General features: G+C 51.1%; 1 protein-coding gene across 3 annotated transcripts in view; it reads right to left on the minus strand.

Annotated features, from left to right (window-relative positions):
* The window catches only part of NTRK3 (neurotrophic receptor tyrosine kinase 3), a 213996-nt gene that overhangs the window by 61874 nt on the left and 125868 nt on the right, over window positions 1-26254 (minus strand). The window contains exons 13-14 of one of the 3 annotated variants that reach the window (XM_036355836.1): window positions 6366-6500; window positions 3011-5021 (exon numbers count right to left, since the gene is read on the minus strand). The exons of 1 other annotated variant lie outside the window; for it this stretch is intronic. In XM_036355836.1, the coding sequence (XP_036211729.1) occupies window positions 4903-5021; window positions 6366-6500 (254 nt within the window). In that variant the 3' untranslated portion in view covers window positions 3011-4902. Of the gene's footprint in view, window positions 1-3010; window positions 5022-6365; window positions 6501-26254 lie in introns of those variants that run through there. One more of the 3 variants, XM_036355837.1, reaches the window with a different exon arrangement.

Raw genomic sequence — 26254 nt, forward strand, 5'->3', positions numbered from 1 at the left:
CACTTTGCTGTGCACATCAGGCATCGGCTGGGCTGGGCTAGCAGCCAGCCTGGACTCTGGCATGTTCCTGCTCCCTGCGACTGTCTGCAGGCGGGCCCTGGACCCAGACTTGAGGACTCGCTGTCCTTGACTTTGGAGCCTGCCTGTCTGGCGAGGGCTGAGAGAGACTGGACGTGAGAGGGCCTTTGTAGGTCCAGGGGTCTCCTGAGCCCCCCATCAGCTTCAAACTCAGGACTCTCCGTGGTATGTGTCCCCAACAGCCTCCAGAACCTGGCGGTGTCAAGGACATGCCTCCCTAGGCCACTGAGAAAGAACCGTGTCCCAGACTCTGTACACGGACGCCATTCCTCCACCAGCACCCGTGAGTGAACCCTGCCCCCAACCCGCCACCCTCTCTTTCCCGGACACGTCCGTTTGGGGGTCAAGATTGCAGGCTGTTTGGCCAAAAGGCTGCCACGAGCCTTGCCAAGTCAGGAACACTGCGATGCAATTCTAACACGACACAAGGGCTACGAGAGACCAGCACTGTGGGAGCTTCCCAGCATGAAAGTGGGTGGCATTCCCGAGCCCATGAGAGAATTATCACCAGGCCACGTGGGGAGCCATGAGATCACTTTACCGGGAACAGGTCCTTGCCCTTCTCACCGCAGAATGAACCTGGGATAAGCGACAGGGAGACCGTGTCTTTTTTAAGGGAAACAGGCCAACTGCTCCAGTGAGGCCCCCAAAGGAGAACCGGCTCCATGTTGCTACCGTGGTAAGAGCACGTGTCTGGCCGGAGCCACGAGAAAAGGAGAGGCACCAAGTCCAGCTGGTTGTCCCTGTTAGCCACCAAGGCCTCCGGTGGCCCTCACCGAAGTCAGGCTCAGTGGGGTTTTCTGAGCTGCCGTGATGCTCTGAGCCTCAAACTCCTCTGTCCTCACAGCCTCTCCACCGCTGAGCAGGGAGTTCTGACCTGCCCTCCAAATCCTCAGACATCAACTGACATCGCTCTTAGATGGAGGCAAAGGGCGAACAGCTCAGTCTTCGCCTCTCAGAAAAGCCAAGCTCCCTGCTCGTCTCCTCCACATGCCCCTCTCTCCACCCTCAGCCAGACCAAAGCCAGGCGCATGCACGTCAGAGAGGCCTTGAGCGGCTCCTGCTCGCACAGAGTCAGGGGAAGACAGCTCGACACTGAGACTCCCAGGGCTGCCTCTGGGGCCACGGAGGAAGCTCACGCATCTCCTGTTTTCCAGGCTTAAGGTTCCTCAGAGCCCTCAGCCAGGAGGTCTCTACAGCTCTGGCTGTTCTCTGAGAAGCTGGTGGTTCTGCCTTTCCTCTCTACCTCCAATGGTTCCAAACCTTTCCCAAATCGGACCTGCACAGACCCGGTCATGCCGTGGGCTGGAGGCCTTCAACACAGACTCTGGGCCATCAGCATCCTCTGTGCCCTGTAGGATCTGTGCTTCTCAGAGAACCTCACAGGAGCCAGCACGCCCCAGTCCAAGGCTAGCCCACAGCTTCCTCATCCTCCCCAGTTCTCATCACCCCCCACCCAGAGCGCACAGCCCCTGAGCTCGGCCTTCATTCCCACCCACCTGAAAGTCTGGGGGTGAGAAGGACCCGCCCTCTCAGGTACACACCCAGGTAGTTCATGACAGGAGGCACAAGTGTCCTGACGGAACAGGACAGGATGCCGAGAGGTGTGAGACCTTGTCCCCCTGAGCAAGAGCTGTAACTCCAATGGGAAAAGGGGGTCACTTTAGGAAAGTTTTACCCGCTGAGGAGGAGGAATTGAGATTGAAATCCGACCCAGATGGGCCTCAGAATCCTGATGGAATCTCTGAAGCACCCCAAAAGCAGACAAGGAACCTTCTCTCTTGTCAGTACGTCTCCTTCAACTCACTTTTGGGGTCAAGTAGGATTGGAGGAGGCGGCTTCTTTAGCTCTGGGACTACACTGTCAGATCTAGACTATTTTCCTTGGAGGTGGGAAGTGCAGGGGTGGGAACAAGACTTCTAAAGGCGAACACTGAGTCAGAGCTAGGAAACTGGGGGCTGCAGGCAGCTTCACCCACGTCACTAGTGGCAGCGTGGGAGCGTGGTGGGCAGGCGGAGCTGGGAGGGTGGCTCCCTGCCACTTCATCCTCTCCGCTGCCCTGTCACCCCTGCTACTGCCACCCTGAGGAGTTTCCCTCCGTCCCTCCCGGGGAGCCTAGAGGGAGGTATTATAGGTTAGAGAAGGCATTTCAACCTTCTCAGCTGTGACGGAGCCCAGGACCAAGAGCATAGAAGTATCCAGCTAGCCTGCTATTCTCAGTAGGACCCCAGGACTTCCTTACCTCCCTCTCTGGCAGCTCACACGAGACCTGCCATGAGCGTTTAGCCCACATGAGAGAGAGTGCGTGTGTGTGTGTGTGTGTGTGTATACGTGCTTGCATGCATGGGGTGTCTCTATAAATGATCCACAGGCTGACCCATCTTCCTCTGGGCAAGGTCACCTCCCCACGGCCCACAGGGAAGAATAAAACCACTCCCATCCCACTGGCTTGCTGGTGCATTAAAGATAAAGGATCCGTCAACCCCACTCTCAGACCTCCCTACACATCCACTAGGAAGAAAGGGTCTCCATTGGCCATGGATGTTCGGACAACACAAGTGTCCCCCAGCCACCAAGAAGTCAAGAGTCTCAGTCGCCTGAGTAGTGTCTGGGGGAGTCAGGTAGGAATCTGGCTTCTGCCTCTTGTGCTGTGTGACCCCGGGTGAACCACTTGACCTCTCTGTGCCTATAATTCCATCTTAATAAGATAAGGAAACACTTCACAGGATGGACTTGACCTATCTGAAGGAGTCTCAATGACAGCCACCAAAGGAACAGACTATAAACACCTTTGGAAACAGGACTTGGGCTAAGAAACTTCTTTAAAAGATTAACAGTAAAATAGGAGGGGGGGGGGGGATGTGGTAGCTTAGAACTTCTATATCTTCCATATTCTTTGCAAAATTGCCAAATAAGAGGTCTGATCCAGCCATTTCATTAGAAAATAAAGTGTTTATTAAGAAACTATACACTGAACACTCCTATAAGTCTCTGTGGAAACACAACGCCCCATTGTGATAGCACAAGGTGAGGAAAATGGCAGGATAAAAGATGCTGGGATGGATGGAGCCTGGGAGGCTGGAAATGAGGTAATGATTACAATAATTAAAAAACATCACCCTCAAGCTTGCTCCTTAAAGCCACACTCAGGAGGAGGCCTGGCCCCCGGGGCTGGCAGGACACAGTGGGGAACAGCCTGACATGAAGCAGGGGGCGCAGGGTGGTGGGGAGCTGGGAGGGGCCAGACAAGCACACACCTCGTGGCCCTGGAGACACCCCGAATCCCTGGGTGATACTTGGGACTCAGGTACCTGGGAGGCCACCCCAGATACTGGGCAAGAACTTGGAAAACTTGGAGTTTGTAAACGCCATGGGAGCATCTGCAGAATCAGGCTGGGCATCTGGTATGAAGAGCCACCATGCACAGGACCAGGACATTAACCCTAAGTGGGAATCCTCACGCCCAGGTAAGTCTGCCAAAGGCAGAGAGTCTGTCACCTAGTGCTGTGCCTCGCCACCCAAACTTAGTGGGTTAGATCCACCACCATTTAGCCCTAGGACCTCCCTGGGGGAGGCGCCCTGCTCCAGGCTCTCCACCATCCAGGGGCAGCCTGGGCTGACTTCCCACAATGGAGGTGCCGTGGGCAGGGGTTGCTGGGTCCACCCCAAAGTCCTCTCAGCCAATGTGGCAGCAAATCTGGGAGAGGTTCAGGCCCTACGACTACGCCTTTATTTTAAAAATCAAAGCGGGGGACCTCCCTTCCCTCTCCCCAGTGGGTCAAGCTGAAAACGGGGAAGCCACCTCCCTCGTTGGGAGAGGGCAGCCGTGGGGTAAGGCATGAGTCAAAGCAAGCAGGTGAACACGCATCGTGACCAGGGAACGGATGACACTTCCACTGGTGCCATGAGAGGGGCTGAGGGAGGCCCATTTTTACTTCTCTTCCCCTTCAGCTCCTCTTGGCCTTGACATGGTGATTCCATTGGATTCCACAAGTGCTCAGAGTCAAGAACAAGTGAAAATGGGGACGAGACAGAATCCTGGGATCACGGACTACCAGGAAGGGCCGTGGTCCCTGGTTGGCCAACTCACAGGCAGGACCTCCTGCAGCCCAAGCGTGTCGCACTGCAGACCTAGGGGCCAAGGAGGAGTTTCTAATGCCACACGCACTGTGAGCCGCTCCGGAGAGAAGAGGAAGTAGGGGGAACTGTGTCCAAAAATATACAGGTATGGTTTTCTCCACCAAAAATGAAAGTATATAGAACTGGGTTTCCATTCTTTCCTCTGAGACCTAATCTGCTGCCAATATTCGGGCCTGGTCCCCCTCCTCGCACCACCGGCTCCACCTCTGTTTAGATGCTCTTCCCCGCCGGAGGCTGCGGGCGACGAGGTGGCTCAGAGCTGAGCCAGGGAGACCCCAGGCTTCCAGGCAGGGCAAGTGAGGCCGGAGCAGAGCTGACTTCAGCAGGCTTTCTTGTGGTGGCTGGGTTGTTTTTGCAAAGCAAGAGAATGGCTAGCGTGTTTAAAGGATGGTTCCTGGTGCACAGGTTTTGAATTCTCTTTATTGGCTCTAAAGATGGTGGCGGGAGCTGCCTCGGAGGCCAGACAAAGAGGAACACAGTGATGGCTGGAGGGAGAGGGCGGCCCTGCCAGTGTGGATGGGGAACACCCGTCTCGATGGTGGTCAAGGGTGTGGGCACCCGTGGCTCATGCAGATTCTACTTAGCATCCCCGGATCCAAAGAGAACAAGGCCTAGAGCTTCCAACCTCTCAGAAGGGCCAGCCTACCCAGGTGGCATCAGAACAGGGAGGCTTTAAAGGAGTTTTTAAAAGCCATGACGTCCTTTGCTGAAATAAACATTGACATCCTCAACATAGATGCCATGGTTAAGAGGCTTGGAATGTCCAGGAAGGCTTATTGGATTCAACATAATTTCTCTGAAACCTATAAAAAACAAAAACAAAAACAAAACAGAAAAACAGAAAAAGGCAAAATAAAGTAAAAAACCAAAACCCCCAAAGAAGATCAAAACTCGGAGGGCAAACAGAGAGGGAGCTGGAAAGGGGGGAAGAACCGGAGACACGGGCACAGATATACTGGAAATAGCTAAATGAACTGTCAGCAAAAGGGAAGGAGAGGAGGAGGAAATTAACTTAAAACCAAGCCTGGTCAGAGAGATCGGAAACGCTCCATTTTGCTGCAGCCTCCACTGAGCCCAGGAAGGGAAGTGAGCAAGATACTCGGGCGCTTGGCCTCGGCTTGTCAGTGGAAGAGGGGAGCGGCCTCGTGTCAGTGGGAGGAACCCCTGATGATGCCCATCTGAAGGGACACTGGAGGGCCATTTCCAACCCCAGAGCTGGGTTACACAGACCACCTGTGACCACACTGCGGGGGAGAGGAGGGAACTCTGCACTCCCCAGCCTACAGCTCCTTCTCATGGACTTTTCATCTCATTTCACCAGGAAGGGTTAGGAAATGACAGCTGACCTCTCCACCGTCTCATAGTCTCCAATCTTATGAGGATGGACTGTCCTGAGGAGCAGCCCTGGGGCCAGTGGGCCATGGGCAGCCTCAAGCAAGGAGGGCTTCCATGGCAGCTCAGCTCTGTCTGGCCACACTGCCATGGATGGAATGGGGGTGTCCAGAGAGGTGGGTGTTCTTGATTGCATCTCCAAAAGGAGGTTTTTCAGTTAACATCAGGTCAAGACAACGTTGGTAAAAGAAAGTCTGTGAAAAGTGTGTGTTTGCCTGTGCATCATGGGCAGCTGGAGGTGGGGAATATGGAGGTGGGGAGAGACTGAACAGGCGGCACTGAGACTTCTCCCTCCTCGTCAAAACAGAGTGTTATCATCTTGGATGTGGGGAGCCCCCTCTGCAGGAAGCAGGCTCAGATTTGTGAAGCTAGAGGGAACCTCCCTTGTATGACATCATGTTTAGAGAGAGGGTCTGTTTCAAGATGTGACGTTTCTGTGATGGCTGCCCTCTGCTGAAGGGGCAAAGGGCTTTCTTGGGTCTGGGCAGCCTGCGCAGAGGGCTGGGACCCCTCTGTTCCTCCCCAGGCCCCGGGCCCTCTCTTGCCTCTCACACAGCCCTCGCCTAGGCCTCCGAAGCGCCCTCCCTGGAAGACTCTTCTCACCTAAGGGATGTTAGCACCACCCCACACGGGCACCTCGCCTTCCCCGTCCTCTGGGCTATATGGAGACTCAACGAGGTCTTAACATGGTCAGAATCAACACTGGCCGGGGGAGGGGTCTGTTCTGCATTCAAAAGCCAAAGGAGGTAACTCACCATGTGACCTTGGGTAAGACACTTCCCCACTCTGGACCTCAGGTTCCTCATATATATAGTGAGTTGATGGGACTAGATGATCTCTATTGTCCTTCAAGTTTAATATCCCATGATTGTCTATGTTTGAAAAGACCCCTGGCAGAAGAGGCAGACAGTTAATGGTCAGTTTTGAGCCCCGAGTGCAAAAACACAGGGAAGTACTGTTCTCAAGTGCACAGTGCCAGGCAGAAACCCAGGTGCTGCCAGCTCCTGCGCTCACGCTGCTTGACCTGCAGGGCGGCTGGTGTGTTGTAGGCGTGACATCTAGATAGTACCCTCTGAGTATGGCACGGTGGCATTAAAGACCTGCCATCACCTGGCCTCTGTCAGACCCTTTCCCTAACGTGCTCGTCCCTGCTCCCCTCCGTGGGCCAGGGCACCTGAACTTGTGCCCATCACTGCTACCTGGGTGATTCCCAGGGCTGGAAGGATGACTCTTAGGACCTGGGAGATAACCCTGCAGGTCCCAAGACCCTCTTTCTGGCACCTTCTCTCCCATAGAAGAAATTCAGCTAATCTCCAAGAGGGAAACAAGTACAAGAGTGAGAGAGGGGAAGACAAGAGGGTGATAGGCCCCTTAAAATCTTTCTTGCCTTAGTTAGGACATAAAAGTCGGGAAAACAAAAGCTGTTGGTTCGCTGGGGACTCACAGACTATGCCTATGAACAGCATCTTTACAGCCTGAGAGAGAAGTCTCCTTTGGAGGCCACGCCGCATCCATGGCCTGGAAGGCCCCAGGGCAGGCCCATTAAAGGCAGGGCCAAGCCGGCCTCAGCCTCGGCCAAGGTCCCTGAAGCTGCCTCCGTGCCTGTACACAGGCCTTTTCCCATATGAGCCGGGATCTGAAGTTTGTTTTCTCTGGAACTCTTTCCCAGGTGGAGTCTTTCCAAGATTCTAATGCTGGAGTCTGATAGCATAAGAGGCAGTGCTCCAACATCCTCCACTCCTCCCCTCCTCCCCAGAACGGCCCCGGAGCAGAAAGGAAAAATCATCTGCTGGGGGAGGGCAGGAGAGACCAGGACCACCAGGGACATGACCGGGACAGGGACAGATGGGGGGCGGGAAGGCCAAGAGGAACAAATACTTCTCCGAAGAAGACCTCGGCCACCCTGGCTCAGGGACCCCACGTCTAACCTTTTCCTCCATCTGTCGACAGCGTTCCCCAAAGTCACCCAGCGCAAAGCTACTTGCAAGCCTTCTGTAGCTCAGAACAAAGCCTGGCCCTCAGGGACTGTCTAGGTCCATGTTTCCTGAGAAGCGAGCCAGAGACTCTGGGATCGTTTTGGGAACGGGACGGGGAGCTGTGAAGATAGGCAAGGGGAGAAGGGGCGCTGCGTGCCCCTAAGGGTTGGATGAGAGGTTTGGGAGCCAATTCCACTGAACCAAGAGCAGGTTAAGTCTTCAGGGGCAAGTGCTTTAAAATTCATGGCAGCAAAAGACGAACCAGTTCCTATGGCTGTGCAACACAGAGGAGGCCTAGACCTCCAACTTCTGCTTTCCTGATCATCTCCCCTCCGGCTGTCACCCGGCCCCTCCCACACTCTGGACTTGGAGTCCAGGGCCCCCAGCTTTCCAGCACCCGCCAGTGAGGAGAACGTCCCCGAATCATCTGCCTGCATGCTCCTCACCCCACTCAGGAGTCTCTAGGCCTCCTTTCTGTACTTGCTTCCTCCTTTTATTATCTGACATGGTAACTTTATTACCTAACTCCATAAAGTGGTTTAGGTTGTGGCCTTGATAAAAGGCCCAATACCAAATGGAGCTCACTATTGGATTATTTTCCAACATTTCCTCCTCAAATGTATTTGTCTGTCATCCCAAAGTTCTATTTGCCGTAATGCTTAGAACTTACACGGCATGGGCTGTGAGAAGCGCGCTTTATGCCCGAGAGTGAGCTGAGGTACACAGGAGCCCCGGCACTAGGGTCATGGGTGGCTTAACAATGGGGAAGAGAAGGCACAGAGCAATTCAGATCCTTGCTCAGACAGACAGTGAGAGCAGGAGAGGGCAGCAGGTCAGATGTTGGATGTGGGGAGCCTGCTCTGCACCCCACCCCAGTCAAGGACATTCTGGCCTCAGCATCCCCACCTTTCCCCCAGGGGTAAAAAGAGGTGACATGTTTGAACCATGCTTCCTGCAGATATGGGCTGAAGAAGGGAGCCCCAAGCAACGCCCAGAAATGACAATCCTCCCATCAGACACAGCACTGATCACCCTGGAATCCAAAGGTCACAGCCTATAGTTAATTCAATTTCCCTCAATATCTTTAAAGTTGATATTATTAACTCCATTTTATGTGTGGGAAAACAGAGGCTCTATAGTATTTTTTAAAAACACTCCAGTTATGGTCCCTCGTTTGTGGGTTTGGAAACCAAGGGCCGGGAGGCTCCAGGACTCACGCCAGGCTGCCCTGTGAATGAGCTGCAGGCGTTGAAGGCAGGCTCTCTCACCCGCTCCGTGCACTCTGGGAGTTGGGCCTGGCTGCTCGGGCACCCAACCGGAAGCACATCCCACGGCTCTTCCTGCTTCCCACCCGATGGGCCTGGATTACATGAACCATGTGACGTGACTCGCACATGTGTGTCTGTGTGTGAATCTGTATAACAACGTGTCACATTATTTTGAGGTTCTGCTCTAGTATCTTGGCATTTGCGAAGCATTTCATCTTCTAAAAACTTTAAATAAGAATTACGTTAGCCTCAAAACAACTCTGTGAGGCAGGAACAGAAAAAACATGGTTATCTTAACGTCAATGCCTCCTACCCCCAGCCTGACCACGGGCTCCCCGGAACCAGTCCTCCTCACGTCCATCTGCTCCCCCAGGGAGCCCAGGAAAAACAAGACTCTTATGAATCAAAATAGCCAGGCTCTAAAAAGCCAGCAATGAAGAACGAGCTTGGTTAACAGGTGAATCTCAGCCTATCACAACAGCTAAGGTACATTACAAACCGACCAACAAAATCAGACTCCGCAGGCGAAGGGAAGAGTGAGGGAGCCCAGGGAGGTCAGCAAGCAAGTCCACACCAGGCTCTCGGTGAGTCCCAAACACTCAAGCAGCATTTTGCAAAAGTCTCCAAGGCTGAGGGGGGACGTTGAATTCACCAAAGGCAGCAGGCCAGCACATAAATCCTCGTTCTACACCTTATCACAGAGCAAAGTACGTCTCGGGTTGAGAAGAGGACAAGGAAGATAAAAATTATTGAATTACTTGACTAATTCTTTACTGAGGCAACCAGATTGTTACCCACTCCCTTGTTTTTTGAAGCTGGCAGATGAGGGGCACAAACAGAATGTTCTGGATCTAACTGACAACTAGATGGAGATCAGATATGGCTACCTCTGAGCTGTGAAGCGATGCTATGACCTTTCTATCTGTGGACAAAACTCTTCACATTGCTGTAAAGAGAGCCAAGGCCCCAAAGGTAAGCTATATGCTCCCTAGAGAAAAACCTTAGCTCGCCCGTCCCGAGGGACTATTGTATACCAGGCAGTGTGGTGAGCACCTGCCAGGTTTTGCTTCCTTATTTATTTTTCTTTTAAAAAAAAATCTTTATTCTTGAGAGTATTACAGATCAGAAAACCGAGGCACAGAGAGGTTAAGTAACCTTCCCAATGTTCCCCAGTGAGTAGGAGGCAAAGCTGAGATTTGAAGAGGTGAGATGCCTCTAGCAGCCGCACACCTAGCTTCTATGTCCATTGACCCCTCCGGAAGCAAGAGGACCATGTAACCAATTTCAACTGGGGACCCACACCTGCTTAAGCCAATGTAGCATATGGAGGAATAAACGCTTTCTCTCTAAGGAAAAGACAAACCTGATGAAAACCTCAAGGGATAAATAGTCACAGGGTGCGGGGAGCCAACTGCAGTGACATATTCGGATGTCTTTTCCTTCCTTTCTTTTTACACTAAGATTCCACCCAATGGCTATTTTTAAGATGGAAGTCTCCATGGCAATTGAGAAGATGGGAAACTGGTCACAGAGCCTCTGGGAAACCCTTGCCCAGTCACGAGCAGAATCTCTTGCTTAAGGGCCACATATTCCTAAGAAAAGCCAAGCAGGACAATGAATATCTTTCTTAGCCGACCTGGCTTCCCGAGGTGTCTGCTGTGCCCCTGACTTGATTCCAGGCTGTACCTAATCAGGCATGTCCCTCAGAGTCTGTGCCATCCTCCTCCTGGTCTGATGCCCTATCCTTCCTCATCATAAGCTCCTTCACGCTTACCTGCTACCCTCGAGGTACCTCCAGGCACCCTTGACCTCCCAGAGGGACTATACCAGAGTATCTGATTTTTAGATGATTCTAAGCTCTTCCAAGTAATATAATGCTAAAACAAAAGGCAGAAAGTACACACAGGAAGATCCAAGAGACTTTTTGCATGTGCCACAGACAACAGGAAAAGGGTAGCCCAGAAAATAGGCAGATAAACTTTCATGTGAGCAAGAAAAGGGGAGTGCTTCTCAGCAATGGAAAAATCCGAACAATGCAGCCCAGAAAAGGGACTTAGAAAGACCGAAAAGTATTCCTTGACAATGTGGTCTCAAGATGTGCTTCTGTGGCCAAAAATGCCAAGACACTGCCAAGCATTATCAAAACAGCTAATGGAAAAACAACATACTGCCTTAATCTTGTGCAAATTCAAGTCACATTTGCATCAAGAAGAGTGCACACATTACTGCCTTCCACGGTACAAGCTGGCTGGCGTGGCTCAGTGGCTGAACGTTGACCTATGAACCAGGAGGTAGGGTTCAATTCCAGGTCAGGGCGCATGCCGAGCTTCTGGGGCTGATCCCCAGTAGGGGGTATGCAGAAGGCAGTCAATCAATGATTCTCCCTCATCATCGATGTTTCTTTCTCTCTCTCCCTCTCCCTTCCTCTCTGCAATCAATAAAAATATATTTTTTAAAAATATATGAAAAATCTAGGGAAGGCTAAAGGGAGAGAAAACATTTAGAAACAGCAGATGTAGAGAGAGTGTGAGAGGCTAAACTTAAAAGTTCTGTGGGACTAAGCCTTGACATGCAGGGTGACTATGAATAATGTCAAAGTTGTGTATACTGAACTAGGGGAAGGATTGATTTAAGTGAATGACGATCTTGCCAGCGTTCAACTGCTCTTTGTGCCAGCAGCAGAGATGGATAGCATTTATCCTGGCATCGGGGTATCCCATATGCCATATCATTTAATCGTCCCAATGCCTAGCACAATAGCATTTATTATTGTCATCTTACAGATGAGAAAAATGAGGCCCGGGAGCTTAAGTAATGTTTATGAATATATGGCAGTATAGCTGGGATTTAAATCTACATTTGTGCAACTCTGCAGCCTTTGCCCTGTATTGACCCCGGGTAACTTGCTCACTGGGGTCCATCCCATCAGGCACACCCACACTGCTTTCCTCACTGATTCACTCTGGTGCCACCAGAAAGGCCTAAGGACAGGCTGCCATGTTTCCCTGAGGAGGAATCAGGCACCTATGGGCTTGGCCCCCAGGTGAGTCAAGATGTCTGGTGGCCCAGAGAGGCCCAGGAAGGAATACAGGCACCTAGGATGCTTGCGCTAAGACAAAAGTCTTGTGGGGACAGGCTTCCCCTGCCAATCACTCCAAAGAGCCATCAGTGACACTACCAATGGGTCTGGCAGTGGGCCTGTCTCTAAAGCAGAGATTTTCAACACTTTTCATCTCGCCACACACATAAGGTAATTACTAACATTCTGTGGCACACCAAAAATATATATATACTCTGCTGACCTGACAAGAAAAATAGAAATAACTTTTATTCATTCAAATCGGACGACTATTGTTGTGTTGGCTGTTGTCATTTTTTTATTTGACAACCTAAGGGAAAAGAGGTCAGTGGCCCTGACTACGTAGTCAGGTATTGCATGTCTTAAAGATTCTTGCAAGCACACTGGTTGGAAATTGCTGCTCCAAAGCCTAGAATTTATCTGCCATACTGGTCTCCATGGATTCCTTCACAGAGTGACCTGGATGGGCTCTCCCATTGCAGACTGTGGCTGGGAAACCACCCGTTCACTGTAGACTTCATGAACAGAACAGGCCACCTAAGCCCTGTGTGCTAGGTAATACATCCACTCTGAAGGGGCCGCTTTGGTCTTCTCCAAATCCTGGAATACATCCCACAGCGAACATCCACAGACAGATGCTAGTGGCAGATCTCCCCCTCTTACTGACATGAACTCAGGCCCTCACATCGCCCACCACTACTGCAAGTCTGCACCTCAATCGCCATCACACCCCATTTTCCTTCAACTAAGAATTTTACCCTCGAACATATTCATAACCTAGCAGAGACAGGGCCGACCAGAGCATAACAGGTCTGCCTAGGCCAGTGATGGCGAACCTATGACACGCGTGTCAGAGGTGACACGCGAACTCATTTTTTTGGTTGGTTTTTCTTTGTTAAATGGCATTTAAATATATAAAATAAATATCAAAAATATAAGTCTTTGTTTTACTATGGTTTCAAATATCAAAACATGTCTATATGTGACACGGCACCAGAGTTAAGTCAGGGTTTTTCAAAATGCTGACTCGCCGAGCTCAAAAGGTTCGCCATCACTGACCTAGGAAGACCCCTCAACCCTGAATACGCTGATGTTAAGAGGCGGACAGGATATACAGCACTTCCCAAACTGACTGACAAAGGAACCCTTTCTTCAAGAGCTTCTCATTGGACCAGCAGAGATCTGTAGGACACGAGTAATATACAGCATCTGTAGCTGTCAAAATAGCCCCTGACTTGACGAAAATAAAAATGCAAACCCAGAAGGCAGTAGGGTGAGTGACCAAACAAGAATATGTCAGTCAGCCACTGAAATACTTTCCCGCACCTCTTATAATTATTCCAGGCTTTTCTCTCCTTCTCTCCCATTCTCTCCATAAGCGTGAACTTCAAGAAAGGGGTGTAAATTACACAGGGACGAAACCTCTGTAGCTATCAATCTTAAATGTCTCAGGTGTCTTACATCGCAAAGTGCTTCTCGATTAGCGACCAAGGCAGCTTTTCTCGGGCACCTGGTGCAGTGCGATGCCTCCCAGGCGCCTGTGAGAGAGGACTGATAGCAATCGCTGTGCACATCCACAGGTCACATGACAGGGAGTGTTGGTGGCGAGTCCTGGCCTCAGCACAGAGCCGGCAGCTCCACAGGCACACAGCTCAGGTGGCTTCATTTGGACCGAGAAGCCCCATAGGATGGCCAGATACTGGGACTTGAAGAAGCAGTGAGCATCTCCTTCGATGTGAAAAATGTACCAGGATATCAGTGGCTTTAACACTGGGACTGATGTCAAAACACGCATGAGCCAGGTGCATGCACACATATGGAAACATGCAGGGACACACAGCTGGACTTATGTGTACACACACAGAGATATAAGGAAACCAAAGTATTTTCCTACAACGGAAAGAAAGAGGTTTCTAGTCAGAAGGGAAGTGTCCCCTAGAAAAATTAAAATTAAAATTAAGCTGGGTTGGGCCTGTCCAGAAAAAAAAAGGGCAGAATCCTGGGACAAATGGAGAGGAAATATCCTTCCAGAACCTGAGGTTAGAAGACAGGTGCTTCTAAAAGAAGTGAAAAAGGAAGATAAGGCACCTGGGTCTAATTCTACCGATGCCACTAAGTCACAGTGTCCCCTGGGACAGGTATCTTAGCCACTCAGAGCCCCAGTTTCCCCACCTGCAAGCAATAGGGCCTGCACAGAATCAGTCCTTGCTAAGATTGCTTGTGCATCTGAACCAGTAAGGCTGGCCGGCCCACACGCACACATGAACCAGGACACACGGCTTCTAAAAGCTCCCAGGTGATTCCAATGCAGACGCCCGAGGACACAGACTTGGGGTCCAGGGAACCAGGTGGCCTTTAAGTGCTTCCTGTTTTGAATTCTCTGACCAGTGAGTAAGTCTGCTCTCCGGTCTTCATCCCCATCCCCTGGCAGGTTCTTGGTGGCAGTGAAGTTAGTGAGGGGGAAGCAGGGCTCTGCCCCCAGTGATTCGTCATATTAAACAGACGCAGCAACCCCTCTGATCCATGCTCCATTATTCATACAGTCCTATCAGTTACTGAAATAGGATCCTGACCACTACCGGGAAATGGGATAAATAAGATCCACCTTCGTGAGCATAGCCTCCTTTTGCTGGAAGATTCCTTTTCCATTAGCAGCAGCTCAGATGTCCCGGGCTTCACAGACCAGCCCCATCTTGGAGCGAAGTAAAACTGAAGGACAGCGAGGTCCACACTCGGCTAACAGAGGACAGGCCTTTCCCTCCGTCTGCCCCAGGGCCCTCTAGTCAAGGGACAGCGGTTCGTCTACTGGGAGAGAGCTGTCGTTGTCTGCTGCTTGGGAGGCTTCATGGCTGAAAAGGTCTGGGAGAAACCTCAGCCTCAGAGACATATTCAGGGAGTTTAATTCTCCATCTTTTTTCACAAAAGTTTTTCTTATTCCTTTTTGACCCATAGTGTGTTGGGAGGTAATTCTGTCCTCCAATATTAACTTCAAATGTGTTTAAAATAAACACGCATGGCACACAGAGCATTAAAACCTGGCCTCTGCCACTCAGCTTATGCCCCTCTCACCCAGAACTGCTGACTCCACACCTGGGCATATGCTGTTCCCTCTGCCTGGTCGGCCTCTGAGCTCCTGCCGCCTGTAATTCCTACTCATTGTCTATTCACCACAGAAAAGCCAGTCTCCAGCTTGCTTTAGAAAAATCAAAATAGAGATGAACTTAAAGAAGTTTATCTGGGACCTAATTAGAATGTGGGTCCACTGATAAGTCTCTGAAAGACGAACAAAATGCATACACCCCCATATTGAGCAGGAACGAGTTAGATGTACCTATATTCAGTACATTAAGGGGCATTGGCTGTATTTGCATATTTCTGGAATCTTCGAAAATCATTACATTTTCACTAATCACCTCCTCAACCTGGCAAGAGGTGAAGGGGTTGGGTCATAGTTATGGCTGACTCGGAGGAGACACACAGGCCCTAATGGCATGCACATACGCCAGACACTGAACAACATCCGTGTAACGTGACACTGGCTTCTATGCAGGGAGACATTTCCCACCACACATCACTCTGCAGAGGGGAAAGTGTGATTTATAAATGATGTGACATCAAATCTGCAGGCCAAATTCTCCAGGATGACCTAGTAGGGCAAAAGTGTTCTCATGACATTTGAAATTCCTTCTTTAGTGAAACGGAAGCTGACTGTAATTATATAGTATATATAGCCAATAATAATAATACAAATAAATAGTGCCAATAGCCTATTAGCCAACTTAGTGGTTGCTTCCTAAACCCAAGCAGCTATTACAAGCCCCTGACACCTCCCTTGTTTAATACACCGATGAGCTAGGTCCTCGCGTGATTCCCACTTTACAGCAAACACACGGAGACTGAAGTGGCCCAGCAGCAAGTCTAATGCTCAAGCCTACCCGTTTGTTGACCTCACGGACCATGGAGGAAGGAGAAAGCACACATTGTTCTCCGTGGAACTCCACACTCAGCTGGCTGACTCCCACCCTGCCATCTCTACGTCACCTTCAAACACACACGACAAGAGGCCTATGGATGATTGGGAAAACCCAATGCATCCATTTGACAAGGCTGCAGAGACGAGGCAGGCTTGATATAGGGGAGCATTTTCACACGGCCTACAATACAAACCTTTACGCTCGCAACCTTAGCATTTCCCAGTAACACGCAAAGCCAGCATCGCTACTCCCAGCCCTGACCCCTCCCCACATCTTGCTTACACCCCATTTATTACTCTCACAGCACCCTGACTCCATCCAATCTTCTCCATTTAGAGGAATCAGGGACAGCATGCAAGTCACAGGAGATGTGAGGACAGGGATGAGGACGGGGGTCCCTTGTTTATATTTTCTTACGCAAAAAGTGCTTCAGCATGTCATACCAAAAAATGACATATTCGTTTCCTTACTGGTGCTCCCAGCACTTAAGACGGTACCTAGAAATTACTAGATGCTCAATAAATGTTGACTGAATGATCAATGAATTTTTAAAAAATATTACCAACAATTGTCTCAACTTCTTCAAATATTTAAACCCGGGAAAAAGCCAACCACCATGTCCAGCTCAGTGCTTCTCACCCCCTGGTGTGCATCAATCCCCCGGAGGGCTTGTAAAACACAAATCATACCCGGCAGGCGTGGCTCAGGGGTTGAGCGTTGACCTAGGAAACAGGAGGTCAGGGTTCAATTCCAGGTCAGAGCACATGCCCGGGTTGTGGGCTCGATCCCCAGTGTGGGGCGTGCAGGAGGCAGCCGATCCGTGATTCTCTCTCATCATGGATGTTTCCTAGCTCTCTCTCACTCTCCCTTCCTCTCTGAAATATATAAAAATATTTTTTAAAAAACACCACAAACCACTGAGCCTCACCCTCAGAGTTCCCGATTCAGTGTGTGTGGGGGTGGGGGGGATGGGGGGGTGCAGAAGGGTTAATCATTTGCATTTCTAACAAGATTCCAGAAGATGCTGATGCTGGTGTGGGGGGCCACCCCGAGAGCCACCGTCACCGGAGCGTGGCCGGACGTGTTACCATCTCTGAGCACCACCTTCCTCTGGGTCAGGGTGTCACCAGGTAATGGAAGGTGTGAAGGAAAACAGGGCGTCTTGCCTACCACAGGCTCTGCACACAGTAGGCCCGCAGCCCGGGTTTTCCGAGAAGGCGCCCGGCGATAGGAAGCCCCCCGCGTGGCGATGCAGCAGCCAGCTCCCCCTCCGCAGGAGCCCGGGGCCGAGCAGCCCCCCGCCCACCCCTGAGAAGTCCAGTCCCCCGGAGGACGGAGGACGGGCACATGCAGGAACATGAGTCACACAGGCCGGCCGCTGCGCCTCCCTGTCAGCGCCAACAGCAGCGCAGGCTCTTCGCAAGGACCCCCCAGCGCAGTGCAGGCGGCACCCCAGATCCCGCGGGGTCTCCGGGAACCCAGTGCGGCGGGGGCGGGGGGCAGGGGGAGGGGCAGTGTCCCTGGAAAGCTGACCAAGGTAACAAAGAATGGCTTCAAAGAGACACGGCGGCACGCGAGGTTCTTAAAATGTGTGGAGGCGCTAGAACAAACTGAGCTTGATAAGGAGGCCTGCCTTCCGGGTTCAAGTGCAGAATTCCCCGAAGACATGGAAACCAATTCTGTAGCAATTACCGCACCTGACGCAGACAGCTCGCTTTGTCAGACATGCCTTATTAAGTGGCCCAGACAACACCGGCCTCTTTGGGGGGAAATGAAAGGCCCGCGTTTGCACTTGCAGCTCCGAGACGGAGAAGCGCCAGGGGACGGAGCCAGGGCCGGCCCCCTCCTGCCCGCCAGCGCGCATGGCTTCCTGTCACCGAGGCATGTCCGGCCCCGTTTCCTCGCGTGACGAAGGAGGAGACCGCTCTTAGTGGGTCTTCGGTCTCATTACGATTAAAGGAGGCCAAGCCGGCGGGGGAGGAGGACGCTGAGCCCCCCGTGGGCAGAACCAAGGCCCCGCGAGCACAGGGAGCCGTCACCCTGAGAGACAACAGCGCCCAGTGACGCTCTGACGACAAACGAGGGAGAGACACACTGAGAAGCTGGGCCCAGGGCGCGCAGAGCCGCGGGACCTGGGCCTGAGGCGGCGGCTCCCGTCCCTCCACCTCCATGGCGGCCGCCCTCTCCTGGGCCTGGGCCTACCTGCAGGGTCCCCTCAGCGGTCCCGCCGCACGGCCCGGAGCCTCAGGCCTCGGAGCACAGGGAGCAGGCGGAGCCGCAGGCGGCACCACAGCCAGGGCCTCGCCGACGAGAGCCCTCCTGTCAGGCGCGTGCCCAGGCGCCCAGAGCGCATGCTCAGCTCCTGTGTCAGGCGCGTGCCCAGGCGCCCAGAGCGCATGCTCAGCTCCTGTGTCAGGCGCGTGCCCAGGCGCCCAGAGCGCATGCTCAGCTCCTGTGTCAGGCGCGTGCCCAGGCGCCCAGAGCGCATGCTCGGCTCCTGTGTCAGGCGCGTGCCCAGGCGCCCAGAGCGCATGCTCGGCTCCTGCGTCAGGCTTGTGCCCAGGCGTCCAGAGCGCATGCTCAGCTCCTGTGTCGGGCACGTGCCCAGGCGTCCAGAGCGCATGCTCAGCTCCTGTGTCAGGCGCGTGCCCAGGCGCCCAGAGCGCATGCTCGGCTCCTCGGGGGCTCCCACAACCACGGGAGGGAGGCCTCGGGGGACAGCAGCAACTCTCTGGGTCCGTCCCCCTCCACCTGCACAGAGGGGCAGAGCTCTATCCAGGTGCTGTGGCCTGCTGCAAAGTCGCTGCAGTGTGTTCCCAGACACTTCGCCAGGGCCCATTTCCGCCCGGACAAAGGGGGCAAGCAGGACCAAGAGGGCATTCATTACTGCACACACCCAGCCTCCCCACCTTCCTGCAGCCACTCCTGCTGGGTGGGCCAGTGCCCCAGGTGCCTTAGGCATCCATTCGGTGCTACCTGTCTGTCAAAACCACCCTGCACACACACCAAGGCGTCAATCCGAGAAGAGGATAGAACAATGTAAATAACTAGGCACCCAACATAGGAGCACCTAAATATATAAAGTACTGATTGATGGGCATAAAGGGAGAAATCCACAGCAATACAATAATAGTAGGGGATTTTGATACTCCACTCACATCAAGGATAGATCATCCAGACAGAAAATTAATAAGGAAGTAATGGCCAAAAAGAGAAAGGAGAGAGAGAGAGAGAGAGAGAGAGAGAGAGAGAGAGAGAGAGAGGAAATAATGGCCTTAAATGGCACATTAGATAAGATTGACTTCAAGACATTTTTAGAACATTTCACCCAAAAACTGCAAAATACACATTTTCTTCAAATACACATGGAACATTCTCCAGAACAGATCACATATTAAGCCTCAAAACAAGCCTCACTAAATTCAAGAAGATTAAAATCCATATCCAGCATTTTTCTGACCACAGTGGCATGAAACTGGAAGAAATACAAATATGTGAAGACTAAACAACATAAACAACAAGCTACTAAACAACCAATGGATCAAAGAGGAAATCAAACAAGCCATCCAAAACTATCTTGAAACAAATGAAAATGAAAATGCGACTTACCAGACTGTGCGGGAGGTAGCTGAAGCTGCCTAAAATCATACACAGTCTGAATGCAATCCCTATCAAAATGCCACAGGCGTTTTTCTTAGAACAAAACTAATCCTAAAATTTATATGAAACCACAAAAGACCCCAAATAGCCAAAGAAATCTTGAAAAACAACAAAGTAGATGATACCATGTCCCCTGATATCAAAGCTACAATAATCAAAACAGCATGGTACTGGCATAAAAACAGATACACAGACCAACAGAATGGAAATAAATCCCCACTTATATGGTCAATTATTATTTTACGACAAAGAAGGCAAGACTATGCAATGGGGTAAAGAAGTCTCTTTAATAACTGGCATTGGCAAAACTGGACAGATAAATGCAAAAGGAATAGAACTGGACAACTATCTTACACCATGTACAAAAATAAACTCAAAATGGATTAAAGACTTAAATGTTAGACTTGAAGCCATAAAATGCCTAGAAGAAAACACAGACAGTAAACTCTTTGGCAACACTTAGCAATATCTTCTTGGGCATATCTGCTCAAGCAAGGGAAACAAAAGGAAAAAGAAACAAGTGGGACTGCATCAAACTAAAAATTTTGCACAGTGAAGGAAACCATTAACAAAATGAACAGACCACCTGGTGAATGGGAGGAGATATTCACAAATGATACATCCAATAAAAGGCCAGTATCCAAAATATATAAAGAACTCATACAACTTAGCACCAAAAAAAAAAAAAAAAAAAAGGCAGAGGACCTGAACATTTTCCCAAGAGGACAGACAGAAGCCAACAGACAATGAAAAGATGCTCAGTATTACTAATCATTAGGGAAACACAAATCAAAACCACAGTGAGATATCACTTCACACCTCCCAGAATGGCTATAATCAGAAAGTCAACAAATAATGGGTTGGCGAGGATGTGCACTGTTGGTGGGATTGTACATTGGTGTGGCCACAATGAAAGCAGAGATTCCTCAAAACATTAAAAATACAGCTACCACAAGATCCAGCAATTCCACTTCTGGGTATTTATCCAAAGAAAGCAAATACACTAATTTGAAAAGATATATGCACCCCGATGTTCACTGCGGCATTACTGGTAATAGCCAAGATCTGGAAGCAGCCTAGACGTCCATGAATAGATGAGTGGATAAAAAAGTAGCACATATATATATATAATGGAATACTATTCAGCAATAAAAAGAATAAAATCTTGCCATTTGCGACAACATGAATGGACCTAGAGGGTGTTATGCTAAGTGAAATGAATCAGACAAAGAAAGACAAATCCTGAATGATCTCATGTGAAATCTAAAAAAATAAAATTAAATTAAATTTAAAAATAAATGCATAAATAAAACAAAACAGAAACAGACTCACAGATACAGAGAACTTGAGGGCTGCCAAAAGGGAGGGGATGAAGGGATGGGAATAAAAAAACACAATTTTTAAAAAATAAAAATAGTAAATTGCTGGGGAAATATTTTTGAAGATTTTAAAAAATTCAATGTCCTATAAGGAAGTTAAGTGAAAGAGAATTCAAGAGCAGGAAAGGAAAAACTTTGCTTGTAGCCAAGTCCTATTGCTGGAATGATTTCGGGTCCAAGATTTGAAGGCAAAAATAAAAGCGAGGATCACTCTGCAACTGGCTGCTATACAACCACGGCCGGCAAGGACTTGATCTCGAGTTGCCACTTTCCAACCCGGCAAAAGCACAGGCTCTCTCTGGGCTCCGCCAGGGACGCCAGGGACTCGCCTTGCAGCCCTCCTGGGGCGCAGGCGCAGTCTCTTCACAGAAACATGGCCTCTGGCCCCTCCTCCTCCCGCTCCAGAGGCTTTCCTGGTTCCTTTTCAGAAGCAAAAGGCGCTGGCCTGTCTGTGCTTAAGAAATGCACACAACAAATCACGAAATAAATGCACGTGTGGAAGCGCAGGAGTGCTGGTCTCAAAACCCAGGCAAACTTCCATCTTTATACGCCTCTGAAGACAATAAACGTAAATCAGAGGGAGTCAAACCTGCTGGCAGCGCTCACCGACTCTCTCCTTTCCTAGGGAACATCCTTTGAGCTGAAGGCTTACACAGGGACTGCTGGAGCTCACTCCTGTCTGGAACAGGGTCTATGTCTGCCAGGAAATGTCCCTACGTTCAGAGAGAACCACCTACTTTGGTTCACCTTTTCTAGTACAATCTCGAAGGTGTCTTTGCTTTCCAAGTCATTACCTACTTCTGAGAAACTGTCAACAATGACAAGTGTGGTAAACAAGGACATTTAAGTGTAAGTTCTATGAAAAAAAATCAAAATTATTATTTCAATCACCTCAACCATGTAATAATACATCAATAGGCCCTGCTCCCTCTCCCCCAGGGCCTCTTCCCAGTCACCTGTGACCTCCATCCTTGACCCCCTCAAAGCCCCTTTCTGCTTCCAGCTACTGCCGCTGTGGCCTGGAAGGCCCTTTCCTTCCATCTCTGGCCATCTAGCTCCTCTAGCTTTGTGGCTCAAACACCCATCCTCTGCTCCCCTAGTCAGAACAAGCCATTGCTCTCCACACACCGGGCCCTTCAGCCGCAGGGTCTCTGTGCCTTATGGCTGGGTCCCCGGGGACCTGAGGGTGAACCCCTCAGGCGGGGCCAGGCCACTCTGCTCCTTTCCCAGCTCCCAGCACGGACCCCGCAGCATAGCAGCTGCCCCGTAATGATGAGCTCTGTGCGAAACCCGTCTCTTGTCCTCGTTTCTCTGGGGCACTGCGTTTACTCTGGGGCTGCCCCTGTGACGGAGAATGGAGGTGTGCATTGTCACTGACTGCCGGCTCTACAGTGGCGCCGTGAGCATGTTGGCCACACAACTGTAGCCACTAAAAATAGCTGCATACTCTTTAATGATATGGACTAATAAAGGTCTATGACTTATGAAGTGACAAATTCAGATGATAAAACCGTATAGAGAATAGAATCTCATTTTTTGCATAAAATCTACATGCGTGTTGGCACATGCATGTCTGCGTGTTATCTGTCAGTGTATGTATCTACGCAAAGAAAAAGACTGGCAGGCAGCGTGCCAACATGTCCACAGCAGTCCTCACGGGGTGTGGTATGTGGGTAATCCCTACTTTCTTCTTCACACTTTCCTGGACTTTCCCAACAGCTACCATGAGCACGTATCACTTTGGAGCCAGACACAGCAGGCGGCTTTATTTTTCTTGAGAGGCACGGAGAGGGGAACCAGACTTGTGCATCCAACATCACCGCTAACACAGATCAAGTACTGAACACGTAACGCCTACAGTGCCCGGGGAAGACAAGTAGTCTGCTTAGGGACCAGGATTTTACATCTTCGCCCTCACTGCTCCTAAGCATGCCCTTCCCCTTTCCTGGGAGCTTTCTCCGGGACACAGGAGACCTGGAGCTATTCCGGGTCCCTGCGCTGAGACGAGGAGGAAGGCTGAGCTGACCCCCCTTTCAGAACCAGCCCTGCGCCTTCTCCAACCTGGCCCAGCAGGGCGTGCCCCTCCCCGGGGCCTCTCGGTCCCTGCCTCTCGCCGTTTACATCCAGCGGTGTAAAATGACGGATACTTTTAATACAGGAGACCTGTCATTTATTTATTAGCTGGGGACAGGCGCTGCAGCCGAGAAGGATGCATTATAAATCAACTCGGTTCTCAGCCATTAAAAATTAATACGGTTCGTGATGTAGCACGTCAGTAATTTCTTTATTAGAGCCGAGGGTAATTTTTCCCTTTTCTTCTAGGTTTTGTTTTGACTTCCTCCCTTCCCTGGAATATTGTTTTTTCTAATAATTGGCTGGGCGTGAATGACCCCAGGGAAGGGCAGCGGGAAACACAGCCTCGCAGGCAGAGGTGAACATGGAGGGAGGGAACAGACGCTCTGGAGAGAGGACCACTGACCACTTTCCTTCAGAAATGCCGTCTCACCGAGCCTCCCATTCTGCCTCAGGGAGACTCGCGGCATCTCCCATTGGTTTCACACCCACCCTGCACCCCAAAATGGAAGGCATTTCAGGTCCCCAATAGGCCAAAGGGAAAGAAATACATAAGCCAGGTGAATACTGTAGTTGTGTTGGGAGGTCTCTGTATTACCTGCCAGTGGCTGCCTCCCCACAGAGGGGCCCAATTGGCTTTTTTATTATCTCAAGTGAATCTGACATTGAGCCAAAGACACATGGGCATTAGAAGCCCAGCCCAGACCAGAAGCCCCTCCCACAGCTCCCTCTTCAGGCCTGGGATTCAAAGATGCCAGTGGACCAGGGATGCCTGGGTATGCCAACAGGCCGGTGCCCTAGGCCTCCATGAAGGTGTCCCTGTGGCTTTTCCCCTGAGCGGATGCCCCAGGAAAAGCAAAAACCAGCTTCTACACGTCCTGACTCAGAGGATGTAAAGGAAGAATCCAGGCTCTGCGTGTCCCTGTCCACGTTAGTGATACTGAGGGGTTCGCCATGGCTGGGTCAATCAGGATGACCCTCCCAAGGCCCCTGCCAAGGGGTGTCTATGCAGGAGACGGGGACCTTCCACACCTGACCACACTCCCTTCTGTGGAGCTGTCCCGGCCCAGGGAGTGGGAGGGGTCTCGGAGAGGTGGACAGCACGGCCCCAGCCCGGCTACCATATTGATGTCTTTGTCAAACCAGTCACGATTGAGTTGCAGCTCCTAAGTAACAAATCCTCACAAATCCCCAAGCGCATACTTACAATCTATTTTCAGAATTGCACTGAGCATAACTCAACCAATCAATGAGCCATTAGGAGTTTAGTCCCAACACTTTATTACCAGGGGCGTTAGGGCCGCCCAACTCCGCAGAATCCAATGCGAACAGTGGCCGCGGCGCCGGCAATTGCCGGCCTGGGGACCAAAGTGCGAGCGGGAGGCCCAGCTGGCCACAGCTAAGCTCCCCGCCGCCAGGAGGGGATCAAGAGACTTGGAGAGAAAAAAAGAGAAAGAAAGAAAAGGAAAGAAAAGAAAAGAAAAGAAAAAGAGAGAGAGAGGGAGAGAGGGAGACTTGGCCATGAAAGAGGCCACCTCGGCTCCAAGGGCTTGTGTCCTACACACCAGACCTGGCCTCCTGGGGTGGGTGTGAGGTGGCTGCCTACACAGGAGCCACGGAAGAGCTAGAAAGGGGCTGTTCCTTCTCCTCACTATGCCCCCTGACCCGGGTCCACCAGCCCTGCTCACACCTATCTCCAGAAACTCGGCTCCCAGAGGGCCACTCAGCCGCGCCCGGAATCCACACAGCTTGCTCAACCGAGATAATCGGATCCAGCTAAAACCACACGAAGAAATGTCTCTTTGCTCGGGCGTGTAAGTGCAGCCTGGAAAATTAGCAGGACAATTTACCAGGCAGAGCAGCAATGACAAAACCACAAATTACCAGCTTGCTCTCTCTAAGAGGAGAAACACGAGGAGTAAATTTTACAAGAGATCGATGTTCCTATCTTCCTCCCACCACGTCGGCCCCACGAGGCCTTACTGACTCCCAGGGGGAGGAGCTCCCCTTGGAGAACTGGGAGGCAGGCACGTCATTCCTAGCAGCCATTTCCCTTTCTTCTTTGCTAACAAACCCTGTGGAGGCATCACTCCTCTCCAGCAGCCGTAGGCCTCCCAGGAAGTGAGTCCTAGCCCCAAGCCCAGGGGACAGTCTGGGTGAGCCGAAGGTGTCTGGGCCAGTTTCTTTCTGGGTGACTGGTTTAGGAGTAAGCACGTGGCATAATTCTGGCCGATGGGACAGGACGGAGAGACTGCTGGGGGGTGGGGGGAAAGGTTTCCTCAGTTGTAATCAACCCACAAGAAGAGACAACTCTATGCTGCCCCTGGTCCAAGTGTTTGGTTGTGATGCCTGGGGCTGGTGCAACCATTCTGTAACCAGGAGGGGAGCCAGCCTGGTGGCCAAGCAAGACACAGAGAGGCCGAGGCAAGAGAACCACAGAGAAGCAGAAGCGGGGGTCCTGGTGTGCTTCCTGGGGAGCCACCCCTAGCTGTTTCCGAGTTATGTGAGGACCCATTTCCTTCTTGCTTAAGCCCAGCAGGCCTAGAACTTCCAGTCCAAAGGATCCTAACTGATACGATCCATGTCCAAAACCTGATGTGCACCAACATGAACACAAACATGTGCACGAACATGAACAAGACCCACAGACCTATCTGTCCATTCCTGTCTGGAGGCGCCGGGGATAAGTGTGCTGAGAAGGAATGAAAGGGCTGTGCAGTCACGTGTAAGAACAAGCCAAAAGGAAGTCACTCGAGCAGATGGGCATTTAAAGCCTCACTACAGAGGGGACCATATGGGCACAGACATACAAGTAGCTCAGTGTGGGGTGCTTGGCGGGGTTACAGGGGAGCAGGGGAGCCTGGAGTCACTGCAGTTTCAACAAAATAATGTTTGCTGACAAGGGGGAGGGGAAAACAAAGAGTAAAAAGCAAACCAGAGTCCCACCATGAAGGTCCTTATTGAGCCCACGGCTTCTCAGTCTCATTAACCCGAAAGGAAATTGGCCTGAGCCCTCTGCTCATCGCCATCCATCATGTCCTGACAGCCTTCCTATTACCGTGGCGACTCCGAGAGCATCTCTGGCTGTGGATCCGGGTGACAAATGCGATTTCTTAGCGCCGGGAGAAAGAAGTCATTGGAGGGAAGGATTCTTATCTTTTCAGAAATAACTTCAAACTCTGAAACCCTCTATTTTTGACACCATCAAGCTTTGCCCCAACAGCGTATGTGAACC

The sequence above is a fragment of the Myotis myotis genome, unplaced genomic scaffold (genome assembly GCF_014108235.1).
Source record: "Myotis myotis isolate mMyoMyo1 unplaced genomic scaffold, mMyoMyo1.p scaffold_m19_p_23, whole genome shotgun sequence".
Lineage (NCBI taxonomy): Eukaryota > Metazoa > Chordata > Mammalia > Chiroptera > Vespertilionidae > Myotis > Myotis myotis.